A 23,840-nucleotide genomic window follows, 5' to 3' on the forward strand; every position below is an offset into this window, starting at 1 on the left:
GTGTACGCCTGCTCATCTCTATCGCCTTAATCTTCTCGAAAGTACCTTATGTCCATGCGGTCGGGCAGTAGGTGCTGTCAATCATATCTTTTTTCAGTGTCAGACATATGAACATCACCGTCGCGAATTCATAGCTAAGTTTCTTCATGCGGGATACCAACTGCCTTTAAATGTTTCGCGTTTAGTGTTTCAACCGACTTTTCGCGTTGTAGACTTCATACTTATGTTTTTAGTTATCTGTAACATCCACTTGTCACCTTTCCTTCCCTATAGGTACGAACTTTCGCATCCCACCCCTTTTTGTGGTCCGGTCCAGTTTGTTTGTAGTAAGACGTCGTGGCAGACCACACAGACGTGAAGCATTAGAACCCTGTGTCCCAGTGTTTTTGTGTTATGCCTTGATAGTTTAGCCTCCATATTATTGGTCTTTTCCTCAGTTTTATTATTGCCGGCTGTAATTAGCTTCATTACATAGCTAACCCTACTATCTCGTAGTGTACTAATTTCTTCTAATGTTGGTACCTCTCCTAGACATTACTTATCCCGCAAACCAGTGACTGGACGTAGCGTCTTACGACGATGTCCAAAAACTAACCAAGAAGAAGAAGAAGAATAGCCATGTTTCAAAGTGTGTACACATCACCTATCGATTTTGCATGCAACAAATATCGTACTAAACGTCTTCCGCTAGATTGTGCTGCTATCTTAGCATAACTTATACACATGAACTTAAAGTACGAAGAATAGCCATGTTTCAAAGTGTGTACACATTACTTATTGTTTTTGCATGCATCAAATATCGTACTAAATTTCTTCCGCTAGATTGTGCTGCTATCTTAGCATAACCTATACCCATGAACTTAAAGTACAATGAATAGTCATGTTTCAAAGCGTGTACGCATCAACTATCGATTTTGCATGTATCGACTCTCGTACAAAACTTCTTCAGGTAGATTGTGCTGCTATCATAGCATAACTAAGACGCATGAACTTAAAGTACAAAGAATAGCCTTGTTTGAAAGCGTGTACACATTACCTAATGATTTTGCACGAAACGACTATCATACAAAACTTTTTCCACTAGATTGTGCTAAAATCGTGTAAGTGCGCTGCTATCTTAGCATAACCTATCGATTTTACATGCATCGACTATCGTACTAGACTTTTTCCGCTAGAGCATGTAGCAATCGCTTTTGTGTATCCCTAACCCATGTGCACGAACTTGAAGCACAAAGAAGAGCTATGTTCTAAAGCGTGTACACATCACCTATCGATAATGTATGTATCGAATATCGTAGTAAACTTCTCCTGCCAGAGCGTACGACTATCGCTTGTGTGTCCACGAACTTAAAGCATAAAGAATAGCAATGTATAAATATCTTGTAAACAAAGCAGCAGCATTAATATAGCCATGTTTAAATGCGTGTACACATCATGTATCCATGATGCACGCAGTACTAAACTTATTCCATTAGAATGTACAAAGTTCGCATGTGTTTGTGCTGCTATCTTAGCATAGCCTATGTGCAAGAACTTAAAGCATAAAGAATAGTTATGTGTAAAAAATCTTGTGAACATAGCAGAATGTTTACTACGTAGGTGGAGACATTGAACTTTGCATGCTGAGGCAGCATACTACGTGACCGTGACGTCACGACCACGTGCTCTTGTTTGGTAAACATAACAACGTGCTTTTTTGACAGCTGTCTTCTTGACGAACCCTAACCTCACTCTGAAGGACAATAGAGCGTCGCTAACCTCAATGCTGCCATCTTTACGGCGGTAAACCTCAAGGCTGCCACCTTATGCATGTTACAGCGCGGAATTTAAAATCCAACAACGGAATATTGTTAACCTCACTCTTGTCATCTTTACGGCAGTAAACCTCAAGGCTGCCACCTTATGCATGTTGTACCGCGGAATTTATAATCCAACAACAGAACATTGCTAAACTCTCTGCTATCATCTTGAAAAGTTCAGTGTTCCAAACACTAGTTCGAAAAACGTAACTCATCGCACCTCGGGGATTTTATTAGGTAAGACGTAACCCCTAGGTTCCATTCCTTGTTCTGAACATGAAACCATTTACAAATAAAGATTAATTTTCTACACTTAACAAAGTACAAGCGTTCTTGCTGATAGCGATCGATGAGGTTGTTGCTCCTTTAGCCCTTTTGCCCCTTAGCCTATTAGCCCGACAAGGAATGTGCGGTAAACTAATCTTCTTAGAACAAAGGTATCCCCTGACATGTTCTAAACACATGTTGCATCGAGTACAGTGTTCGGTTCTACTTATTTAGTGTTCTAAACACTTCCATCAATGTTCCGATCACATGATAAAGTTAACGGCATAGAGTGCAATTTTTCGATCCCAGCCTTGTTACGTTTCTTCTGTGATTTGCAAGTCTAAACATGCTTAATGACGTCATCACTGCAGCACGTGCTTACTATAGCTATTCCGATGTAGGTTTAAACTTGTTCGATAGAGCTATGCCTTGACATAAGAGGAGACCTGAACAGCTTATGAAAAAGCACGTCGAATTTTTCAAATTACCCGCCACCACATTTCAAAGGTGCTGTAAAAGATGGCAGCACTGCGGATGACAGCTGTAAAAATACCTGCACGATGCAAAGCTAGCTTTCTTCATCAGAGCAGCCACCATCTTGTGTAAGCACCTCTAGGCCGTATCATAAGCAGCTGTGTATAGTCATCGTCTTGTCGCTGCTACCTCCCGCAAGCACCCCTATGGCGTCTCATAAGAGCAGCAGCCATCTTGTGCAAGCGCTCTTAAGCTGTCTCATAAGAAGCTACGTATAGAAGCCATCTTGTAGAAAGAGATAGCTGGCAATGCCAAAGGGCCTAAGTAGGAATCGAACCGCCGGTCTCATCATTAGACTATGTTTTTCTTATGCTATCATGTTCCTGATACTGCAAACCTAGGTATCAGGTGGAAATATTTTGCCCGTTTTCGAGATATTTAACATTTTGCATTTAAGCCCCAAATGTAATGAATCGAACCTGCACGGTACGTTATACTCTCTACCATAGCTAGACCTGATCATGTTACGAAGACTTGCTTCATTACAAGCTGAAACAGAGCTAATGCCAAAGGGCCTAAGTTAGAACCGAACCGTTGATCTCATCATTAGAATATGTTTTACTTCTTCCCCATACTGCGAACCGAGGTATTGCGTAGCAACATTTTGTCCGTTTTGCTCTACGATGCACCGTTTTCGAGATATTTAACATTATGCATTTAAGCCCCAAATTTAATGAATCGAACTAGCACGACACGTTAGCCTCTAAGCTAGCTTTCTTCATTAGAGCAGCAGCCATCTTGCGCAAGCACCCTTAAGGCGTCTCATAAGGAGTCGTGTATAGCCGCCATCTTGCGCACGGACCCTTAACCCGCCTCATAAGAGCAACCGCCATCTTGCGCAAGCATCTCTAGGGCGTCTCATAAGGAGCCTTGTATAACCGCCATCTTGCGCAAGCATCCCAAGGGCATCTCATAAGAACCTATGTATAGCGGCCATCTTGCATAAGCACCTTTAGGGAGTCATGTATAGCCACCATCTTGTGCAATTAGCGTCGAGAGATGGCTGATGTAGAATTTTTCTTTTTAAATTATCCACCACCATATTTCAAAGGTATGTACCTAAAGAGTGTAGCACTGAGCTCTATAGATTCAAGATGGCGGATGACAGCTGACAAGCGCGTGAGTTTGTTTACTAAGCAAGAGCACGTGGAATTTTTCAATTTGCCGCCACCACATTTCAAAGGTATCTAGCTAAAGATGGCAGCACGGTGCTCTCTTGATTAAAGATGGCTGATGACAGCTAACAGAACTTTTCAAATTGCCCGCTACTACAGAGAGCAGCACGGTGCTCTGTAGATTAAAGATGGCGGATGACAGCTGACGAAATTGCCCGCATGATAGCAGCACAGTGCTCTATTGATTAAAGATGGTGGATGACAGCTGTCAAAAAAAGCACGTGGCTTTGTTTACTAAACAAGAGCACATAGAATTTTTTCAAATTGCCGCCACCACATTTCAAAGGTATCTAGCTAAAGATGGCAGCACGGTGCTCTCTTGATTAAAGATGGCGGATGACAGCTAAGAGAACTTTTCAAATTGCCCGCTACTACATAGAGGGCGGCAAGGTGCTCTGTAGATTAAAGATGGCGGATGACAGCTGACGAAATTACCTGCATGAAAGCAGCACAGTGCTCTATTGATTAAAGATGGTGGATGACAGCTGTCAAAAAGCACGTGGCTTTGTTTCCAAACAAGAGCACATAGAATTTTTCAAATTGCCGCCACCACATTTCAAAGGTAACTAGCTAAAGAGCGCAGTACTGAGGTTTGTGATGCAAGATGGCGGATGACAGCTGTCAGAAAAAAGCACGTGAGTTTGTTAAGCACGTGGAATTTGCCACCGCCCCAAAGAGGGCAGCACGGTGCCCTCTTGATTAAAGATGGCTGCTGTCACGTGGAATTGCCTGCCACCACAGGTATCTAGCTAAAGAGGGCAGCACGGTGCTCAAAGATGGCTGCTATCAAAAAGCATTTTTAAATTATCCGCCACCACATTTCAAAGGTAAGTAGCTAAAGAGGGCACCACTGTGCTCTATGGATTAAAGATGGTGGATGACAGCCGTCAAAAAAGCACGTGGATTTGTTTACCGATTCAAATCTCGCGCTAGTAAGGTTAAGTTGGTAGCACTAAGGTTTAGGCCCGTTAAGATGGCAGCACTGCGGATGACAGCTGTGACGTACCACATTTCAAAGGTAAGTAGCTAAAGAGGGCAGCACTGTGCTCTGTAGATTAAAGATGGTGGATGTCAGCTGTCAAAAAAGCACATAGCTTTGTTTCCAAACAAGACCACGTGGAATTTGCCGCCACCACATTTCAAAGGTATCTAGCTAAAGAGGGTAGCACTGGGCTCTGTTGATTAAAGATGGCGGATGATGGCTGTCGAAAAAGCGCGTGAGTTTGTTTCCAAACAAGAGCATGTAGAATTTTTCAAATTGCCACCACCACATAGAGGGCAGCACGGTGCTCTCTTGATTAAAGATGGCTGCTGTCATGTGGAATTGCCTGCCACCACATTTCAAAGGTATCTAGCTAAAGAGGGGCAGCACGGTGCTCAAAGATGGCTGCTGTCAAAAAGCATTTTTCAAATTATCCGCCACCACATTTCAAAGGTAAGTAGCTAAAGAGGGCAGCACTTAGCTCTATAGATTAAAGATGGCGGATGACAGCTGTCAAAAAAACACGTGGATTTGTTTATCTCACGCTAGTGAGGTTAAGTTAGTAGCACTAAGGTTTAGGCCCGTTAAGATGGCAGCACTGCGGAGGACAGGTGACGAATTTGCAGCTACTGCGATAAATAGGGCAGCACAGTGCTCTGTGGTTTAAAGATGGTGGATGACAGCTGTCAAAAAAAGCACGTGGATTTGTTTATCTCACGCTAGTGAGGTTTAGTTGGTAGCACTAAGGTTTAGGCTCGCCAAGATGGCAGCACTGTGGATGACAGGTGACGAATTTGCAGCTACTGCGATAAAGAGGGCAGCACAGTGCTCTGTGGTTTAAAGATGGCGGATGACAGCTGTCAAAAAAGCACGTGGCTTTGTTTATCTCGCGCTAGTTAGGTTAAGTTGGTACTACTGAGGTTTAGGCCCGTCAAGATGGCAGTACTGAGGTTAGCGATGTGTTGTTGTCTGTCAAAAAGCACGTGGCTGTCAAAAGCACGTGGCTTTGTTTACCTCGCGCTAGTTAGGTTAAGTTGGTACTACTGAGGTTTAGGCCCGTCAAGATGGCAGTACTGAGGTTAGCGATGCGTTGTTGTCTATGACAGCTGTCAAAAAGCACGTGGCTTTGTTTACAAATTCAAATTTCCCGCGGGTGGTGGAGGAGACCTCTGGGAGGCCTCTGGCTGTGGTGGTGGTGGAGGAGACATCTGGGAGACCTCTGGCTGTGGTGGTGGTGGAGGAGGCATCTGGGAGGCCTCTGGCTGTGGTGGTGGTGGAGGTGGCCTCATGGAGCCCGGTGGCGGCCGCCGAACCATCCAATTATACTACTTTCTTGGTCATCATCAGCCGATCACAAATAAGTATAAAAGACTATGCACAGGTAATCTGTCATGGAGATTCCTGCCCTCCCTTGGTGTTGTCACCTGACGTACTTTTGTGGCTGTGGAACTCTAGTGCTGTTGTGATGTTGCCAGAAGTTATTAGTTTTTACTCTGCATACAAACGATAGAAATACTTCTCCTCTCCAGAAATCTGGGCTTATTTTTTTATTTAAAGGAACAGACCAAGCTGATTATTCACATGGACTGCAAAAAGAAAGTAGATGGTAGTGCAAGGACTACCATACCAAACCAAACTATTTCTGAAGAGGTCAATTTTGTATTTCAAATGTAATTGTGTTTATTTGTGGTTTAAGTAGACACATTATATTATTATTATTATTATCATCGTATGGCGCCACATTAAATGATTCATGTTTATTGCTTGAGCAGGCTTGTTGGTAAAACTTAAATTAAAAGTATTTTTTCCATACATTTCTTGATGTTTTTCATAAGTCTAGTATAATTAAATTACATTAGATATGTATTTCCTGATTAACATCTGCGTTTTGGTTATCTGACACCTTCATATGATACAACTGCTGTGTAATAACATATTGAAATAAAGGAAAAAGACCCAGTTCACTGCCAGTGTTCACGTGAAAATATGATAGTGTTGAAATTGTTCAATAGGAAATATGGGGTTCTGTTTAATAAGAAATTTAATATGTCAAATTACTTATACAATGGGATCGGTTTTGACCCTGTTATGGTTATGGCCATAGACAATATTTAGTATAAATACAATAAAACTAATACTTTAAAATATTATGTACATATAACAAATTATTTTACAATATAGGCAAAAAAAAAATCTCTCATTCTATAATATTATAATTAGTGAATTTAAAGTTCACCAGTCACATTTTGACATGTATGACATTGCCATTGATATTAATCTGAAATGATCAGTCCTAATAAGTAACCTTTGTACATGTGCAAGGAGCTGAGCTGTTAGACCGGTGCTTACACATATTGTGCACCATATGCTTGTTTAAACACAGCTATGTTGCATTTGACACAACTTCCATCGATACATGTTACTCAGCACAGCAGACTTTTACCAACTAATCACATAAGATGGTCATTTTAACTTTAAACACCAGTGTAATAGCTCAGCTCCAATTTGAGTATTTTAATTGGATATATACACGGGCTACTTATTAGGACTGTTCATTTTACATTCTACTAGTGGACTTTGAAAATGAAAATGAAAGTCCACAGCCTGTTTCCAGTCTACTGACCGGGTCAGGAATGGAATTAATGGAATCTAGCGGCGAGGATAGGGAATGTGCCTGTCGCACTCCTCTGGGGAGTGTGTTGTTGGAATGAAAGCTGACGGGGAAAACCTAAGTACCAAGAGAATAACCTCGCACAAATCTCGCATGGAGTGACCGGGATTTGAACCACGGTATCCAGCGCTGAGAGGCCGTCACGCTACTGCCTGAGCCACGGAGGCTATTAGTGGACTTCAAATTCACTAATTATAGTATTACAGATAATTTGCCCATAATTTCTAATATGTACATATTATTTTTGAGGTGTTAATTTGATTGTATTTGCACTGAAAATGAGCCATAATGGAGTCAAAACCGGTCCCATTCTATAAGCGATTTGACATCGTATTCAATAGGTGCACCTACATTTTAACTTCTTATTCACATGAATGTTTGTCAATATGGATCATGATGAAGTTTATTTTGTACGATGGGGTTTCGATAGCGGGAAACATCTCTCATAAATGACAGTGAATGGTTTTCTGGGAGAATAGCACAACTTGAAATGCCCAGTGCTGAAAGACCACATCCTAGTAGCTATAAAACATGTTCGTCAAGCTAGGCCCAGTTGGAGGTACTGTAACTTGTTGTCGGGCCTGTGCTCGACTCTACACTACCGTATCCTATGCCTGTACCCATGCACGTGCCCTTACGATGGTTCCTATATGTTCCATAAATTGTTTTGCAAATGCATATTTGTAAAGGTAATGTCAGGGTTGGAGTAGGATTCAGAGGCACTGAAAACTGACACCAACTTGAAAATACGAATTTACAAAGCTCTGTATTTTTCTTGGACATAATGACAGTTGGATCCTTCTTTCATACCATTTCCCAGCTACAGCAGTAGTTGGTCTTTAAGTGTAAACAGTTTTGTTCCCTCTCATTTCGAAAGGAAAATAAATTGATTGTGGTATACATGCTGAGAATGGGAACACGTACAGTAATGCATCACTTTAACACCTTTTTTTTTTTTTTTTTTAACAAGTTGCTTCAAGTTGCACCAACACAGATAGGTCTCATAGCAACGATGGGATAGGAAAGGGCCAGGAGTGGGGAGGAAGTGACCATGGCCTTAATTAGCACGGAAAACCATCTTTGGGGCTGCCGACAGTGGTGTTCAAACTCACTATCACCTCCACACTAGATACCGGCCGCACTTAAGCAACTGCAGCTATCGAACTCTGTTTTATCACTAAACTTGTAGTGTAGTTAAAATACACTGAAACTATGAGGTACTTCCTTTCATGATACAATGTTTGTGATATTTCTGAGTAAGATTTTCACAGAACTTCAGGTTATATTCAAGTTTCCCTACCTAACCTCATAAATGGATTGCCTTAAGCTATAACCAAAATTAACAACAGTAGCATATGATATATATGTGGTTTATTGGTTTTTAAATATAACTTATATACAGTACATGTCCATCATGGTTTCCCAGTGGTATCGTAGAGGGTCAAATCCATGTTGCGAGCTCGGCACTCCTGGGTGCTGGGGAAGTCAGCGTTCCAGAAACCTGAAGCAATACATTAGATCAGTGTTTTCCTAGCCTAAGTGTTCACACGATACATCTCATCCATGTCAGGTGATAATAGCAGTAGAGAGACCAGGGGAAAAGGAACAAAGCTCTCATTTATTCTTACATTATACCAGCTGCCATACTACAAAGGCTCCCAATTTCCTGAGGACACTCACCATGTCAAATTATATTCTACACACTTCAAAAGGATATGTCACAGGCACATACAGTATGTGCATTCCAGTCACTAAGTTTCCAAGGATCTAGTAATATGGTTCGCACTTCCTTTCCACTATTATCACAGTTCTCATAGCCAATCAGTGAAATACCAGTACCACAAGAGTTTCACCTGGATTTCGTATCTATAAAAGCTAAAGCTATCTTGAGGTATTAGAATGGTATTGTTGAGTCGTGTATAGTCAGTTTTGAAGATTTCCACCAGGCTAGTCATGTGACGCAAGTTGAAGTTATTCGAAGGTTTCACAATTTCTACAGATCTCGAATGATTCTGGTGTAGAGGAAGAATTAACTAACAGAGAGAAGAAGATCCAAACAGCCTGAGGCAATGAACTGCAATAACACAAAATAAAGCCGATATATATATACACATGTATACAACGAATATCACTTAAATGTCTGATACAACCTAGAAACTTGATGCTTGTAACAACAAAGGGGCATAACATCTAGGTCATTGGTACAAGGTGGAACTATAACTAAAATAATTAGTGGATCTAACTCAGAAAGCCTTATTTTATGGGAAAAACTAGAATAAGACAAATGAAGGCTAATAGAAAATGCTATACATGACAAAACAGGTCTGCTGGCTGTTCGTCACCTCGTAGAATGAAGGAGTTGGTACTCGGGAGATTTAAGACTACGGCGCAGATCCGCCAGGTCCACGCACTCCGTAAGGATGTGTACAACTGTAAGATGACTGTTGCAAGTACACAATGGGGTGCCTTACCCCTTCATTAATTTGGAGTGCGTGGCCGATCCGAAGACGACATTATCCCACTGCTTCCCTCCGAGAAGCATGAAGGGAAGTCCTACAAACCTTCGTAATTCCTTTTATCGTTCTCAGCTTATTTGGGAAAGGGGTGGCCTGGCACTCCATCTCCCAACGAGACATAACAAAATGTCTCAGCTGAGAACTAATATCACTGGCTGGAACCTTGTAAGGCAACGGGGGCAATGTGACAGCCTCCTTGGCAGCCCTATCAGTTAACTCGTTTCCCTCTCACCCATGTGGCTTGGGAGTCACGTAAAAGGGATTCTAGTGCTAGCATCCCAGATTCTGGATCTGCTGCACCAGAGGATGCCGAGGGAAACATTCATCAATAGACTATAGCGAGTTCAAGGAGTCAGCATACAGCAGAAAGTGCCGGCATCCATTGGACAGCGCGTATCGCAGAGCTTCAAAAATAGTATAGACTTCTGCTGTAAACACACTACAGGCCTCCGTAGGAGGAAAAAGAAACCTGTTATTGTCAACAACAAACGCACAGCCCATTTTCGCTTCTGCCCTCAAACCATCCATGTAATCAACTACTGAATCTGGACATCGACTAACAACGGACAGGAAGAGCCTCCAGTAAATGGAGGAGTCCATGTTTTCTTTTGGGCTATTGTATTATGCGTGGAGGTAACCCGACAAGGAACTGAAGGTACATCAGACAATTTGTAACTTTAATCAAAGCGTACACCAACCAGCAATGTTGCTCATGGATAAGCAGTATACAGCCGACGGTTTCCATTTCGGAATACGCAGAGATAGCTTGGGTGAAGTGGCATATGTCACAAATTTGCAGAATATGACAAAAGTATTTGTTGGTGCCTTAAGTGCGATTCAGCGAGAAGGCCGGCAATGGCGCTTGTACAGAAAGCTCCTGTTGCCAACTTAATTCCACTGTGGTGGATACTATTCACTTTTGCAAGGATGCTTTGCCTTCTGATCCATCTGCTGCACTGTCGTCGTCTAACCTGGATAAAGTATGTGCCCTATACAAGTGTAGGAGCATTGTGCGGGCTGCCCCCCCCCCCTCCCCCCCAGGTAGTGTCACTATGAAAAATCAAGATATTAAGCTTCTTAGCGCATTTTGCTTTTAACTGATGCATGTGTAACTCCCATGATTATTTACCATAGAAAAGGAGCTCAAGAAATTGGTAAGTATCAACTACAGGAAGAGAAACTTCACCTAAATAAAGCTTAGGTTGGAGGTGAAGAGTGCGCTTCCGGCAGAAGTGAACAACAGAGGTCTTGGCAGTAAAAAGCGAAAGCCATGTTCTGAGGTCCACTGTTTTACTCTCGTAATAGCCAGCTGTAATATTTTGAGAGCTATAATGCAGAGCAAAATCATCTACATATTGCGACGGTATTACTGCTGAACTAGCAGCTGCGACAATACCGTTTATGGCAGTCGTGAACAGAGTGACATTGAGGACTGATCACCCTGTGGGACCCCATTTTCTTAAACATGGTACTGCGAATACCGTATAATCCCGAATACCACTCGCCACCGAATAAGACTCGCACCCTATTGAGACGGCAAAATACGAAAGAAAAAAAAAAAAAAAAAAAAAAAATCGAAATCAAATAACTTACATACCTATTTACTTTTCTTCAAATATACCACAAATATAAATTCAAACAGCTTAAAATTAATAAAATCATCACAAAAATCGTAAATAAAATAGGTCCAATACTCAGATCATTCACAATTTACCGTCGTCATCTGAAGTTTCATAATAGGAACTTTCGTCGCTGGCATCTTTCCACAAATAGTCGTCCTCACTACTGTCCACTGAATTTGAAATTCCACATTTCTTAAAGCTTTTGGACACTAGATCATTGGGATTGCGTGCCCATGCGGTCTTGATCCAGCTGCATATTAGTTCCACTTCAGGCCTCTTCACTCGTCCAGTTGGTGTTAACGTGTGATCACCACCAGACATCCATTCGGTGTACAAATGTTTCACTGCAGTTTTGAAAGGCCGATTCACGCTCACGTCCAACGGCTGTAGAATAGAAGCGAGTCCTCCGGGAATTATAGCAAGATCGGTTTTTCCTTTCCTCAAATCTTTTACGGCGTCAGTTGCATGTCCTCGGTAACTGATCAATATAAGCATGTTTCGTTTTTGTAACAAAGCTCCGGGGCGACGACGCCAAACCCACTTCACCCAGTCCTCAACTAACGCACTGTCCATCCAGCCGGACTCATGTGTTCTAACAATAACATCGGGCGGCAAGTTTCCTTTCGGAAGTGTTTTCCTTTTTCAGAATCACATATGGAGGGAGTTTGGTTCCATCCGCTAATACACACAACATTACCGTGCAGCGTTGCTTTTCGTTACCACCTGTTCTGATGGTTACAATTTTAGAACCCTTCGTATCCACTGTTTCCACTGGCATTTCAAAATAGGCAGGTGCCTGGTCAGCATTCCAAATTTGCGACAGCAAATACCTAAGAATTTTGCTTCCTCAAATGAATAATGTGACTCTGAAAGGCCGTTAATTTTTCTTCATACGCCCCAGGGAGACGTTGTGAAATAGACGTACGTCTCCAAATGCACAATCCCTTTCTCCGATAAAAGTTTCGGATCCATCCGCGGCTTGCAGTAAAACCCTGCGTTTTGAGTTCTTTTGAGATCTCTAGTGCTTTCAATTGACACATTTCACTAGAAACACTATATCCTAACCCACGTTTTTCTATCACAAATTTGTGGAGTTGTTCTTCAATTTCCGGAAACACTGCACTCTGCCCGCGGAACGCTCTGCGTTCGCCGTTACTTTTTAGAAGTTTTTCCTTCTTCCGCCAATCACGAATACACGATTCATCAATATCGTACTTTCTACCAACGGCACGATATCCATATATTTCAGCTTCACTTACAACTTTAACTTTCTCAAGCGCAGTAAATGACCGCAGATGCCTTTTTGAATCCATCGCTTACTATCAAGACAGCACTTTCACGGGAGAGATACGGAACTAGAATGTGAGCGAGGCAGACTTCCGCAACCAACAGTCACAACTCTCGCAAAGTACGATATCCCGCAAGATCAGCTATTCGCGTAGCCAGCAGCACTTGTGAAACAAATGACGATCGAGCATCCGCAGCATTGGCTTTCATCGCATATTTACCCATATTCCTTGATTTACCGTATTTCGTTACCTTACATTTCGCGTTTACATGCCACTGTAACCGCATTGAGAAAAAAATCGATCTTGTTTTCTAGAACGCAACTAAACCACAATAAGTCCTGAATGCCCGTTTACATGTGGTATATTGAGTATGGTAACCGTATTCAAACCTACTTCAATACTCCATGTAAACGTAGTAAATATTTAGGAGAATTAACGGCTTGAATACGACCCGCACCCAAGATTTAGAACCAATATTTTTTGGGGGGATGGGCGGGAATGCGGGTGGTATTCCGTATTATACGGTATGTCCTCCCTATTCGGACACAATAGGAGGGACAAAAAATTTGCAATAAAAACCGGCGAGTTACCTCTCGGAATCTGCACTGACGGCCATATCGCCATGTAGTGTTGTGGGCCCATTCTAAGTCAAAGAAAACAGCCAACAAATGCTGCTTTTTTTTTGGAGAAATGCGCTCAGGATAGAACATTCCAGTCGTACCAAGTGGTCAGTGATGGACTGAACAGCTCGAAAACCACATTGGTACTCTGACAAGAGTCCTCTTTTCTCCAAACACCCCACCATGCTTGCAAACAGCTTACACAGACATTAATAGTGTGATGTGTGCTGAAAGAGTATATATATATATGGCCTTCAAGTAGATTTCGGATGATTTAAAATTGTATAGTCAAAATTTGTGGGACACCCTGTACTGCACGTATCGACTTTTCTGGGACTTACACAGGATACAAGCTCCCAGAAGTTCCGAAGGACAAGACAACAAGCGTCACATTAAACATTTAAATCTGATTGGTTTAAATTAATTAAAAGGTAACTCCTGTGTGGTCAATTGTCATTTCCTGTTGCACCACCCAACACGGGCTACTTTGGGTGGTTTAATTTATGTCTTCGGCATCGTGTAAAGCGAATATGCTGTCCAGAAACACTGTGCTCCTTGGGAGCTCTGCCTTCTCTTGCGGCAAGCAAATCTTAAATATCCCAATATACGGATACAGGAGGAAAGAAGTGTACGGGCCTGAACCTAGGCACAGAGAGCACCACTTCGGGGAAGCACACCATCTTTATTTAAATTTTGTATTCTCCTTCTTGGGTTTTCCTTTTTCTTTACAAGAAATATAATTAATTACAATGCTGAGGAAGAAGATTTACCAATATTTGAGAAGGAACCTTGGGCTAGTATAATTTACATAAATCTGGAGGTTGGTGCAAAGAGAAAAAAATCCTTATAACTTCAATAAAAATGTGTTACAATTAAGCTTCAAAAGCTTAGTATCCATACATGAGATGTTTCTGACACATACACAACTCATTTAACACCAGCTAGTTCTGAAAATAAATCTAACAATCTCACTTAAGCTAAGTTAAAGGAACCCTAAACTACAGCCGATTCAACCTCTTTAAGCACTAGTACGGCGATAGGCCTCAAACGGGAACACATAGTCCCAGATTAGCAAATAAATTAAGGAAAAGAACTAAGTTTGACCTTAGTAAATCTGCTTCATTTTCCTTTCATCTGTATTTTATTTTTGGCGAAGGTGGTCGCTTCACATTACAAGTATTTTCCATGAAGACTAGTATCGGTATGATTGTAAGACTGCAACTTCATTTCATCTGAGTTTGTATTGAACCCGAGTGACTTAGGCCCAAAGTCAATCATGATTTGATGTATGAAGGGAAATAGTATATTTATTGAAATACAGAAGTGTAGTTGAAAATATTTCATCTATGTAATGTTGAAATATGAGCGAAGGGACACGACAGACTGGAGCCTGACAGATTAGCTCGACACAACAACATTTAGCTACTTCACAGCAGGGGACCCCATTAGTGGCGACCAGGAAAAATACAAGTCCACAAATAAGTCTTGGTCAGAAAGAGAAAGGGGTAGTTTGACACAAAGGAAGCTTGCAACCTGAGTAGTGCGCTGGGATATTTTTGGCGGACGGAAATTTCCGTGACGTCATGGAAAGGTACAGTGGTTGCGAGGACATTCGCTAGCCTAGGTTATCGCAGGTGGAAACTTAAATCACGTGACCACTTATAGGCCAATCACGAAAATTTAGATGGAAACTCAGGGATACCATCTTAAGAGATGATGGATGAGATATTCTCGTAACTTCAAAAGTAATAAATTATTGTGAGTGCACGGAGCAATGTAATGAATTTATTAGATGTCACGCATGGAAAAATAATCAATAATTATTGGCAAATTAAATAAATTGAAGGCTGGATTTCTTGGAAACCAGACAGCTTGAATGTCATTGGCTGGACGAAAACCACGTTGTAAGGGACGCTTCCAAAGGCGCGAAATCCACCCGTATCTCCTAAATCTATTATCATTAGGAGTTCATATTTAATCCAGCAAATATGCTAGCGGAGCGGATTAATTTGATATAAATTTTAACGTCCAATTCGGAGTGCAAGTGCCGATATTAAAAATCCACCCCCTCCCTCAGGGGTATGACGTCAATGAATCCGCGAGGGAAAGCTTCATCCATATATACGGGACAAGGGAAACTCGCCAACACACTTGAAATGAATCTCTGGAGCTGAACCGTCGTTCGCAGCTGACTTCAAATCCGTCGGGCGTACAGTAACTCAACATTTAATGGCGCGAGCATCCGCCAGTACTTATAAAATGTGATTGCGCTCAAGCAACATGAACTGGAAATAGTTAACGTAGGACAGTGTTTGCCAGTTATAAATATCATAGTGAAGTCAATTAATTGCATTGTAAGAGTGAGTAATATAAATTGCACCGCAATAAGTACGTAAATAACATACTGTGTGACGAACAGTACTTTGAGGGAATAATAGCCTGTACTTTGGAATATCGCACCGCTATCGTGAACACTTCAAGAGGGCCGTATGAAACAGGCGTATCGCGTCGGACGACATAAATCGCGACGGGCGTAAAGTTTGACACCTCGTCGTACGTGTCCATGTCCATTGTGCGGTAATTGGACGAAGCTTAAAACAGTGTAAAATATTAAATTTTTGGGTCTAGGGTATTAATTTGTTTTATAAAAGTAAAGTTTTCAGTATTAACATTGTCAATGGTGAAGTATTGTGATAATTAAAGTATTAGTAAAAATGGTAATGTGCCAGGAAATCATTGTGGAACTACGCCATCAAGAATGGAGGAGTAATACGGCGGAGAGGGGCCGAAAGGAGCCTCTCATCTGCCAAGCTGCAATGGATTACCGATAACTAAGATGAGTACTAAAATGTAGATAATATTTGGGAAATGTTAGCGTGATTGGAAAAATGGGAATAATTTGGTTAGACTTTGTTACCTTCTGTAACAAGATGAGTCGCTTAACGACCCCATCCTAAATTTGTAGCACGGACAGTATTAAATAATAACAATGTAAATAATCGGGTCTTTTTATGTATTCAGTTTGTTGTAGATGTAAATTTTGTAGATATAGGGTAGTACGTTAAGTCATGCATGCATTCATATTTTCTTTGTAGTCAAATGAATATTTTTTTAAACATTTGATTTTGTTATCATAGTCAAATAGACCCGATATGTGCTTTTCTGTTTGTCAGTTTGACGAGTTATGTAATGACATTGAAGGAAAGTCCAGCCTTGTCATACCAAAGTGAAGTTGTTAAATTTGTGAGAAGCGATATTAATAATAATAATTCATGAGATATTGGAATTTTAGTGAGCCGTGCGTAATAATAAAATTTAAGTGATCAGGTGTTGAGTTTGTCGGAAATCATTTAATGACGGGAGGTCGTTTTTAATTCGGAATTAAAGTGTGTGGTAATTTAACTTGATAAATTAATAATATTGAAATAATATCAGTGCTAATAATCCGTACATGTTAATGAACGTGTGTGTCTTAAATTTGCAATTCAGTAGCCGGAACACGTAGGACTAATATTACGAAACCATGATTGTCAAATTTTGGTAAATATAATTTCAAGACGTTACGATTATTTGTGGAAAACGAACTAAGGCGTAGATCAAAAGGAGATAGAAAATGTTAAAGAATCTACAGTCAGATAATAAAAGGTCGTACGATGTCAGAAGTGAATAAATAAGTCAGTTGATAATTCTGTGAGAAATAAATGAATCAAGGAATATTGAGATAGAAAGGGATATAAATTCCGTACGAGAGACACTTAGGATATTGAAATGAGTGTAAAATGTACGGGCAGTGTCACAGAGAAATACTGAGTTACGCTGCGGGTAGAATTCGAACCCGTGACAGCATGTACGAAATAAATAGACTGCACCGCTATTCGTCGAGATACTACGGATCAAAGGATAATGAGAGTTCAGATTCCACATAAATGATCGTATATTGTAATCATTGTAATGACGAGTGATGACAATCATGTCGTCGTGATAATAATAATAAATATTGCAGATAAAGGATTGGACCGCCTTAATTAATTGAGCATTGATAAAGATGTAAAACGGGAATCTACATGAGAATATGCAACCGATAATAATAGTAACAATGTTAGGACGATGTCAAATCGTCGCGGTCAGATTAATAATAATTGTCATAATAATAACAGTAATGATGTCGTTGGTTGATCAGTGAAATAATTGTAATTGCGACCGATATCCCAATGCATTTTTGGCGGAAGTGACCGGTTCATTAATAATAATAATAATCTTGAGTGACATTAATAATAATAACATCTTGAGTGACGTTAATAATAATAATAATAAAATCTGGAGTCACCTATTCATTAATAATGATAATAACCATCAGAGGGATATACTAATAATAATAATAACAGTAATAACCAATTGTGTTTGCGTCCCGCATAATAATGATGATATTAATCAAACGTGACAGTGCCAGGAACCGTTGAATAATAATAATAATAATAATAATAATAATAATTTCAAGGATGATAATTTCATGGATAAATGAATATTCTAACGATAGTGAATTAATTAATTGGTGACAACATCCCTCTACTCGTATGTTTGAATAATAAGAATAATAAATATTATAGTCATTTGTTACCTCGTTATTGTACGGTTTCCGCACGGGACGAGTTACAGTAATACTTGGTGTGTTTGTTTACTTCGCTCGCGATGCGAGGGGAGGTCATCGGCACGGTATTTCCCACCGCTTCTCGTTATCTCATCTGTGGCAGTAGTCCACTGAGGCCACTTTGTAACATTTCAGATCATGTGTAAATAAAATATAAATGCTAATTCAGTGGTATGGCATCAGCTGGACATCGTAAGATAGGAACTGTCCGTGTAATCCATTTTTCGTAATTCACGAGAAACATTACCCAGTCCGAGTACCGGTCTCGGAAAAATGTATATAGCCGGGGTACATCATCTTAGTTAAATCGAGAAGCCGACCGTAACATGGGTTATGCTCGGGCTCCCGATAGAAGGAAGCTATATATTTGAACAACGGTTCGATTCAAATGGAATCGATCCGTAAGTTATACTCCACTTGTAATTTCTTTCAGAAGCAACCCAGCAACATATTGATACCACTTGCGGTATAGCAAGTGATTTGTTTATGTAACATATGTGGAAATTTAAATATCATTGCCAGATGTATCAAAGTCTCGTACGTCGGATGGCGTAATAAACTGCTCCTTCTGGCAAATTATTTCAAAGGAAACCATTCTCATAATCTTTTTATTGTAGTTAGATGATACCCTTTTTAAAGTTAACTGCATCTTCCTAGTCCTATCATGGAGTCCTTAAATTCAAGTTTACAATCGAGCTTTCCCCATTTTCATTTTAATTGCTCCGTTCATTCCCGTGTTCTATTATGCCTCTATATTTATATATTCATGGACTTAAAATAATGAACCGACATCCCTGAGATAAATGCTAGTCTGGGACTCGGGAGGTGGACGGGTGCAGTGTTTCTATTTCGTGTTTATGCTACCGGCAGTGTTCTTTTTTTCCCTTTTCTTGGATGTTTTTTATAATAAAATCTATTAACTAAATTATACTTTGTTGAAGTTTCAGTCATAGAAGAACCTCGTACGGTTCCTTCCGCTGTCCATATCTTGCTGTTAATTTCCATGTATATTACCTTGTTTAATTTTGATTTTATATGGTTTTAACGATTTTCAATCTTAATTGATGTTCCAAATCGTCACATTTCTTTAAAAACCTCGCAAGTCAGAATTATAAAATTTTACAGGAGAGACAGAAAACGTTCCACGAACTCAAATGAAGATCTGTTTGTCCTTTTATAGGTACCCGCCGTTAATTCGCCACAAAATTCATCTGGTGACTACACTGACATGTAAGTTTAATTAATATATATATTATAATTCGATCAAATATGGACTTAGGAGATTTTAATCTTAAATTAACACATTGTATGTCACAAGGTTTTTGAAGGAAAAATGTGGAATGAAGAATTATAAGTCCATAGTTTTTTTTTTTTGCTAGGGGCTTTACGTCGCACCGACACAGATAGGTCTTATGGCGACGAATTCCATAGTTTTGTTTTATAATTTTTACTTATCGTTAAGTCCTTGAAGTCTATATGGTCTGACATTGTGGTCAACCGGTTCAAGTTCCATTGATCGAAAAAATGTTCATCAGAATTATGGCCATCAGGGTAGGGGAGGTGGTGGTATACAATTTCTAATTAGTAGATTGCGTGCCAAAAGCCTGGATTAAATTCCAAATTACTCCAATATGGTGTGAGGGCATGACGCTGTTGATGATGATTCATCCGTCGGATGGGGACGTTAGGCTTTGAGCAGACCCCTTGGTGTTATTCGGCAGGAGTAGGCTACGTGCTGACAACGGGTTTCACACTCTCCTACCTCATTATCATCATCCCACATCCAGACCTGCAGGTCGTCTATGGGCGTTAAATACACAGATCTGCACCAGGCGAGCCAAACATGTCTTCGGACACTCCTGGCTTTAAAAGCCATACGATAAAGACCTACCAAGGTACTGATTTTGATTCTTAATGTTTTTGGAAAAAGTAACACTGAAGAGAAAATTGAAGAGTTCACATATTGCAGTTATTTATAGACTACTAGCTGATGTACCCGTGCTTCGCTACGGGATTCTCAGAAAGACTGTCTTTATGGTTTTCCTAACGACAGTAAACTTACGCCATTGTTAAAACGTCAGTAAGAACGTAGCAATTAAAAGCAATGTTAACATATAAATACTCGCTCAAATGAAAAACCGCACATTTTCTCACTTTTAACGAACAGTACCACGATGCTGATCTAACAGTCCAAAGTTCCAGTGCTGGAATGACCAGGCTGCAGACAGCCATGAACACTCCTCTGCCATTGTTCCGTTAAATATACACACTGCTCATTCCAATCAGTGCCTCATAAGAGGGCTTGAATAGTTCGAATGCTATGATGAACCAGTTTGTTACGTACCAGTAGTATCAGAACATTTATGAACCAGAGGAATGGTATGCTTAAGAAGAAAGCTATCTGACTCCCCAGCTACTTCCCGCCAATATCAGGCAGGCTGTTATACTCGGTACGACCGGGCGGGTTGGCCGTGCGGTTAGGGGCGCGCAGCTATGCGTTTGCATCCAGGAGGTGGTGGGTTCGAAAACCACTGTCGACAGCCCTGAAGATGGTTTTCCGTGGTCTCCCATTTTCACACCAGGCAAATGCTGGGGCTATACCGTAATTAACGCCAAGGCCGCTTCCTTTCCACTCCTAACCCTTTCCTATCCCATCGTCGCCATAATACCTATCTGTGTCGGTGCGACATAAAGCAAATTTAAAAAAAATACTCGGTATACAGAAGTAATCCCATCTACCGGATATGACTGGAATCAGAAGACACAAAGCACATCGCAACAAACAATGGTCATTGTAATGTTATTGTTGTTCAAAGATATGAGCTTTCTGTATTGTAGACCTTCACATTTAGTTTTCTTTCGAATCTGTTATATTAGGGCGTCTTACGAAATTATTTATAGAATAGACTGTAGTTCCTTATTCCCACATAACGATTTTAATGAAATTCTGTTTACCCATCTTCTCGTGACTTGGCAATGATATGGACTTAGCAACAAAAATCCAAATTCATTAATATCTCTTTATCATAGGCGGTACGGTAAAAATGTATAAGACATAAATGATACATAACTATGTAGTATTTATCGATAGGACCACTAATAACACAAATATTTGAGAATTAAATTTTAGGCCTTCCCCTAAACTACCATTCCACTCAGAGTGAATTATTTATGGCCTAGATTGTAGCGACTTATTTTTTGACTTTGCATACCGATTTTCATTAAGATAGGACCACTAACAACAAAAATTTGAGAATTTAAATTTAGGCCTTCCCTTAAACTACCATTACCTTCAGAGTGAAGGAGATTATTTATGGCCTAGATTGTAGCGACTTATTCCCGGACACTACATACCGATTTCCATTACATTCTCTTCAGCCGTTCTCTCGTAATGCGTGAACATACATACATACATACATACAGACATTACGGAAAATTAAAAAGTGCATTTCCTTGTTACTATGGACATGACCGATACAGAAATACCATCCTTTTTAAATTCTGAGCAATGTACAGACAAAACTCTTATTTTATATATATATAGATTATTAAAGAATAGAAGAACCAACTTGGTAATTGTTTTCTTATGTATTTTCTTATATATTTAAATGATATGAGTAAAGGAGTGGAATCAGAGGCAAGGCGTTTTGCGGATGATGTTATTCTCTATAGAGTAATAAATAAGTTACAAGATTGTGAGCAACTGCAAGGTGACCCCGAAAATGTTGTGAGATGGACAGCAGGCAATGGTATGTTGATAAACGGGGTTCAAAAAATTCAGGTTGTGAATTTCACAAATAGGAAAAAAACCTCTGTTTTAATTACTGCGTTGATGGGAAGAAAGTTCCTTTTGGGGATTATTGTAGGTATCTAGAAAAAGATCTCCATTCGGGTAATCACATAAATGGGTTTGTAAATAAAGGGTACAGATCTCCACACATGGTTATGAGGGTGTTTAGGGGTTGTAATAAGGATGTAAAGGAGAGGGCATATAAGTCTCTCCGGTAAGACCCCAACTAGAGTATGGTTCCAGTGTATGGGACCCTCACCAGGATTACCTGATTCAAGAAGTGGAAAAAATATAAAGAAAAGCAGCTCGATTTGTTCTGGGTGATTTCCGACAAAAGAGTAGCGTTACAAAAATGTTGCAAAGTTTGGGCTGGGAAGAACTGAGAGAAAGAAGGAGAGCTGCTCGACTAAGTGGTATGTTGTTTATAAGTTTCTAAATTGCATGCAGATTATACAAATACTTATCTAACCTCAATTTTGTATATAGTTATATATTTTTACGGACCTATTATATCGGAACATCATAACTAATCAAATACTGTTGTGAAAACCTCGTTAACCCCATTTTACCCCAAACAATGTATATATAGCACCACATATTAATAATGTTAATGTAATGTATTTTTAACAAGGTATGTATATACACCACTGTTTTAGTTATATGTCCAATTTAACAAGATTATCCAATGCCTATGCTCAACAAAACAAATAGTTTTTTTAAAAGTTCAACCCTATTCCAAGACATAAAATAAGAATAATAGGCTTTATAAACTGATACTTTAGTATTTAAGATATATGCCAACAAAGTATTGCATACTAATATTTTAATCACAAGTGTCCAAACCAATAATTCTACATTTTCATATGACTGATCAACAATCAATTAATGTAATTTAAGAACCAATTTTTAATGTATATTACTGAACTTATTACTATTAATTTACACAAATGTATGTATATCTCATTCCACATTGTACAACCCAAATTAGATAGTGATAACATGAAAAATAGTATGTAATTTCATGGATGATGTATATTAGTTAACTACTTACCTTGACATTGTATGCTGGGAAACTTAGGATTGACACATACAATAGCTCAAATGTACCAAGACATACATACCAACATTTATGATCAGTTCGACTTAATTTAAGTTTTAATCATTATATGTGATGTTTTTGTAAAATATATCTTTTATGCATGTCAACTGAAGATGACCCCCTAGGGGTCGAAACCGGTCTTGACCATATTTACTAGCTGAATGTGAATAAATTTTGTATTGATAAGGTGGCGACTTATATTTATATTGTTTTTTGTAAGTGGTATGTTCCGAGCTGTCAGCGGAGAGATGGCGTGGAATGACATTAGTAGAGCAATAAGTTTGAGTGGCGTTTATAAAAGTAGGAAAGATCACAATATGAAGATAAAGTTGGAATTCAAGAGGACAAACTGGGGCAAGTATTCATTTATAGGAAGGGGAGTTAGGGATTGGAATAACTTACCAAGGGAGATGTTCAATAAATTTCCAATTTCTTTGAAATCGTTTAGGAAAAGGCTAGGAAAACAACAGATAAGGAATCTGCCACCTGGGCGACTGCCCTAAATGCAGATCAGTAATGATTGATTGATGATTGATAATTAATTTTAGTTATTTTTATTCCATTTAAATTAAAAGTAAAAAAGTGGAACTAAACAAAAACTAAATATATGCAGTTATGCCCCACAGTTCAGTAAGATCAGATTCAAAATATGACTGTCCTCCTTATTCATGAGGCAAGGTGGTCCAGTACTTGTTTTAATTGTTCGAGGTGGTTCAATTTCTCTTTCGTGATTTGCAGCTTTTGAGTATACAATGGTGAAATCTTGTCTTTCGTACAGAGTATCACCCATCTGTTTCCTTTGAGGAAGATATTGCAAGAGTCAGTGTG

At 39.7% G+C, this 23,840-nt stretch overlaps 1 protein-coding gene across 1 annotated transcript in view; it reads right to left on the reverse strand.

The window, feature by feature from the left end:
• Window positions 1–8,782: 8,782 nt before the first annotated feature.
• LOC136879062 (uncharacterized) overlaps window positions 8,783–23,840 on the reverse strand; it is a 535,518-nt gene continuing 520,460 nt past the window's right edge. Inside the window, exon 8 of the mRNA XM_067152804.2 lies at window positions 8,783–8,929. Within this exon, the coding sequence (XP_067008905.2) occupies window positions 8,841–8,929 (89 nt within the window). The 3' untranslated portion in view covers window positions 8,783–8,840. The remainder of the gene's footprint in view (window positions 8,930–23,840) is intronic.

The sequence above is a fragment of the Anabrus simplex genome, chromosome 8 (genome assembly GCF_040414725.1).
Source record: "Anabrus simplex isolate iqAnaSimp1 chromosome 8, ASM4041472v1, whole genome shotgun sequence".
Classification (NCBI taxonomy): Eukaryota; Metazoa; Arthropoda; class Insecta; order Orthoptera; family Tettigoniidae; genus Anabrus; species Anabrus simplex.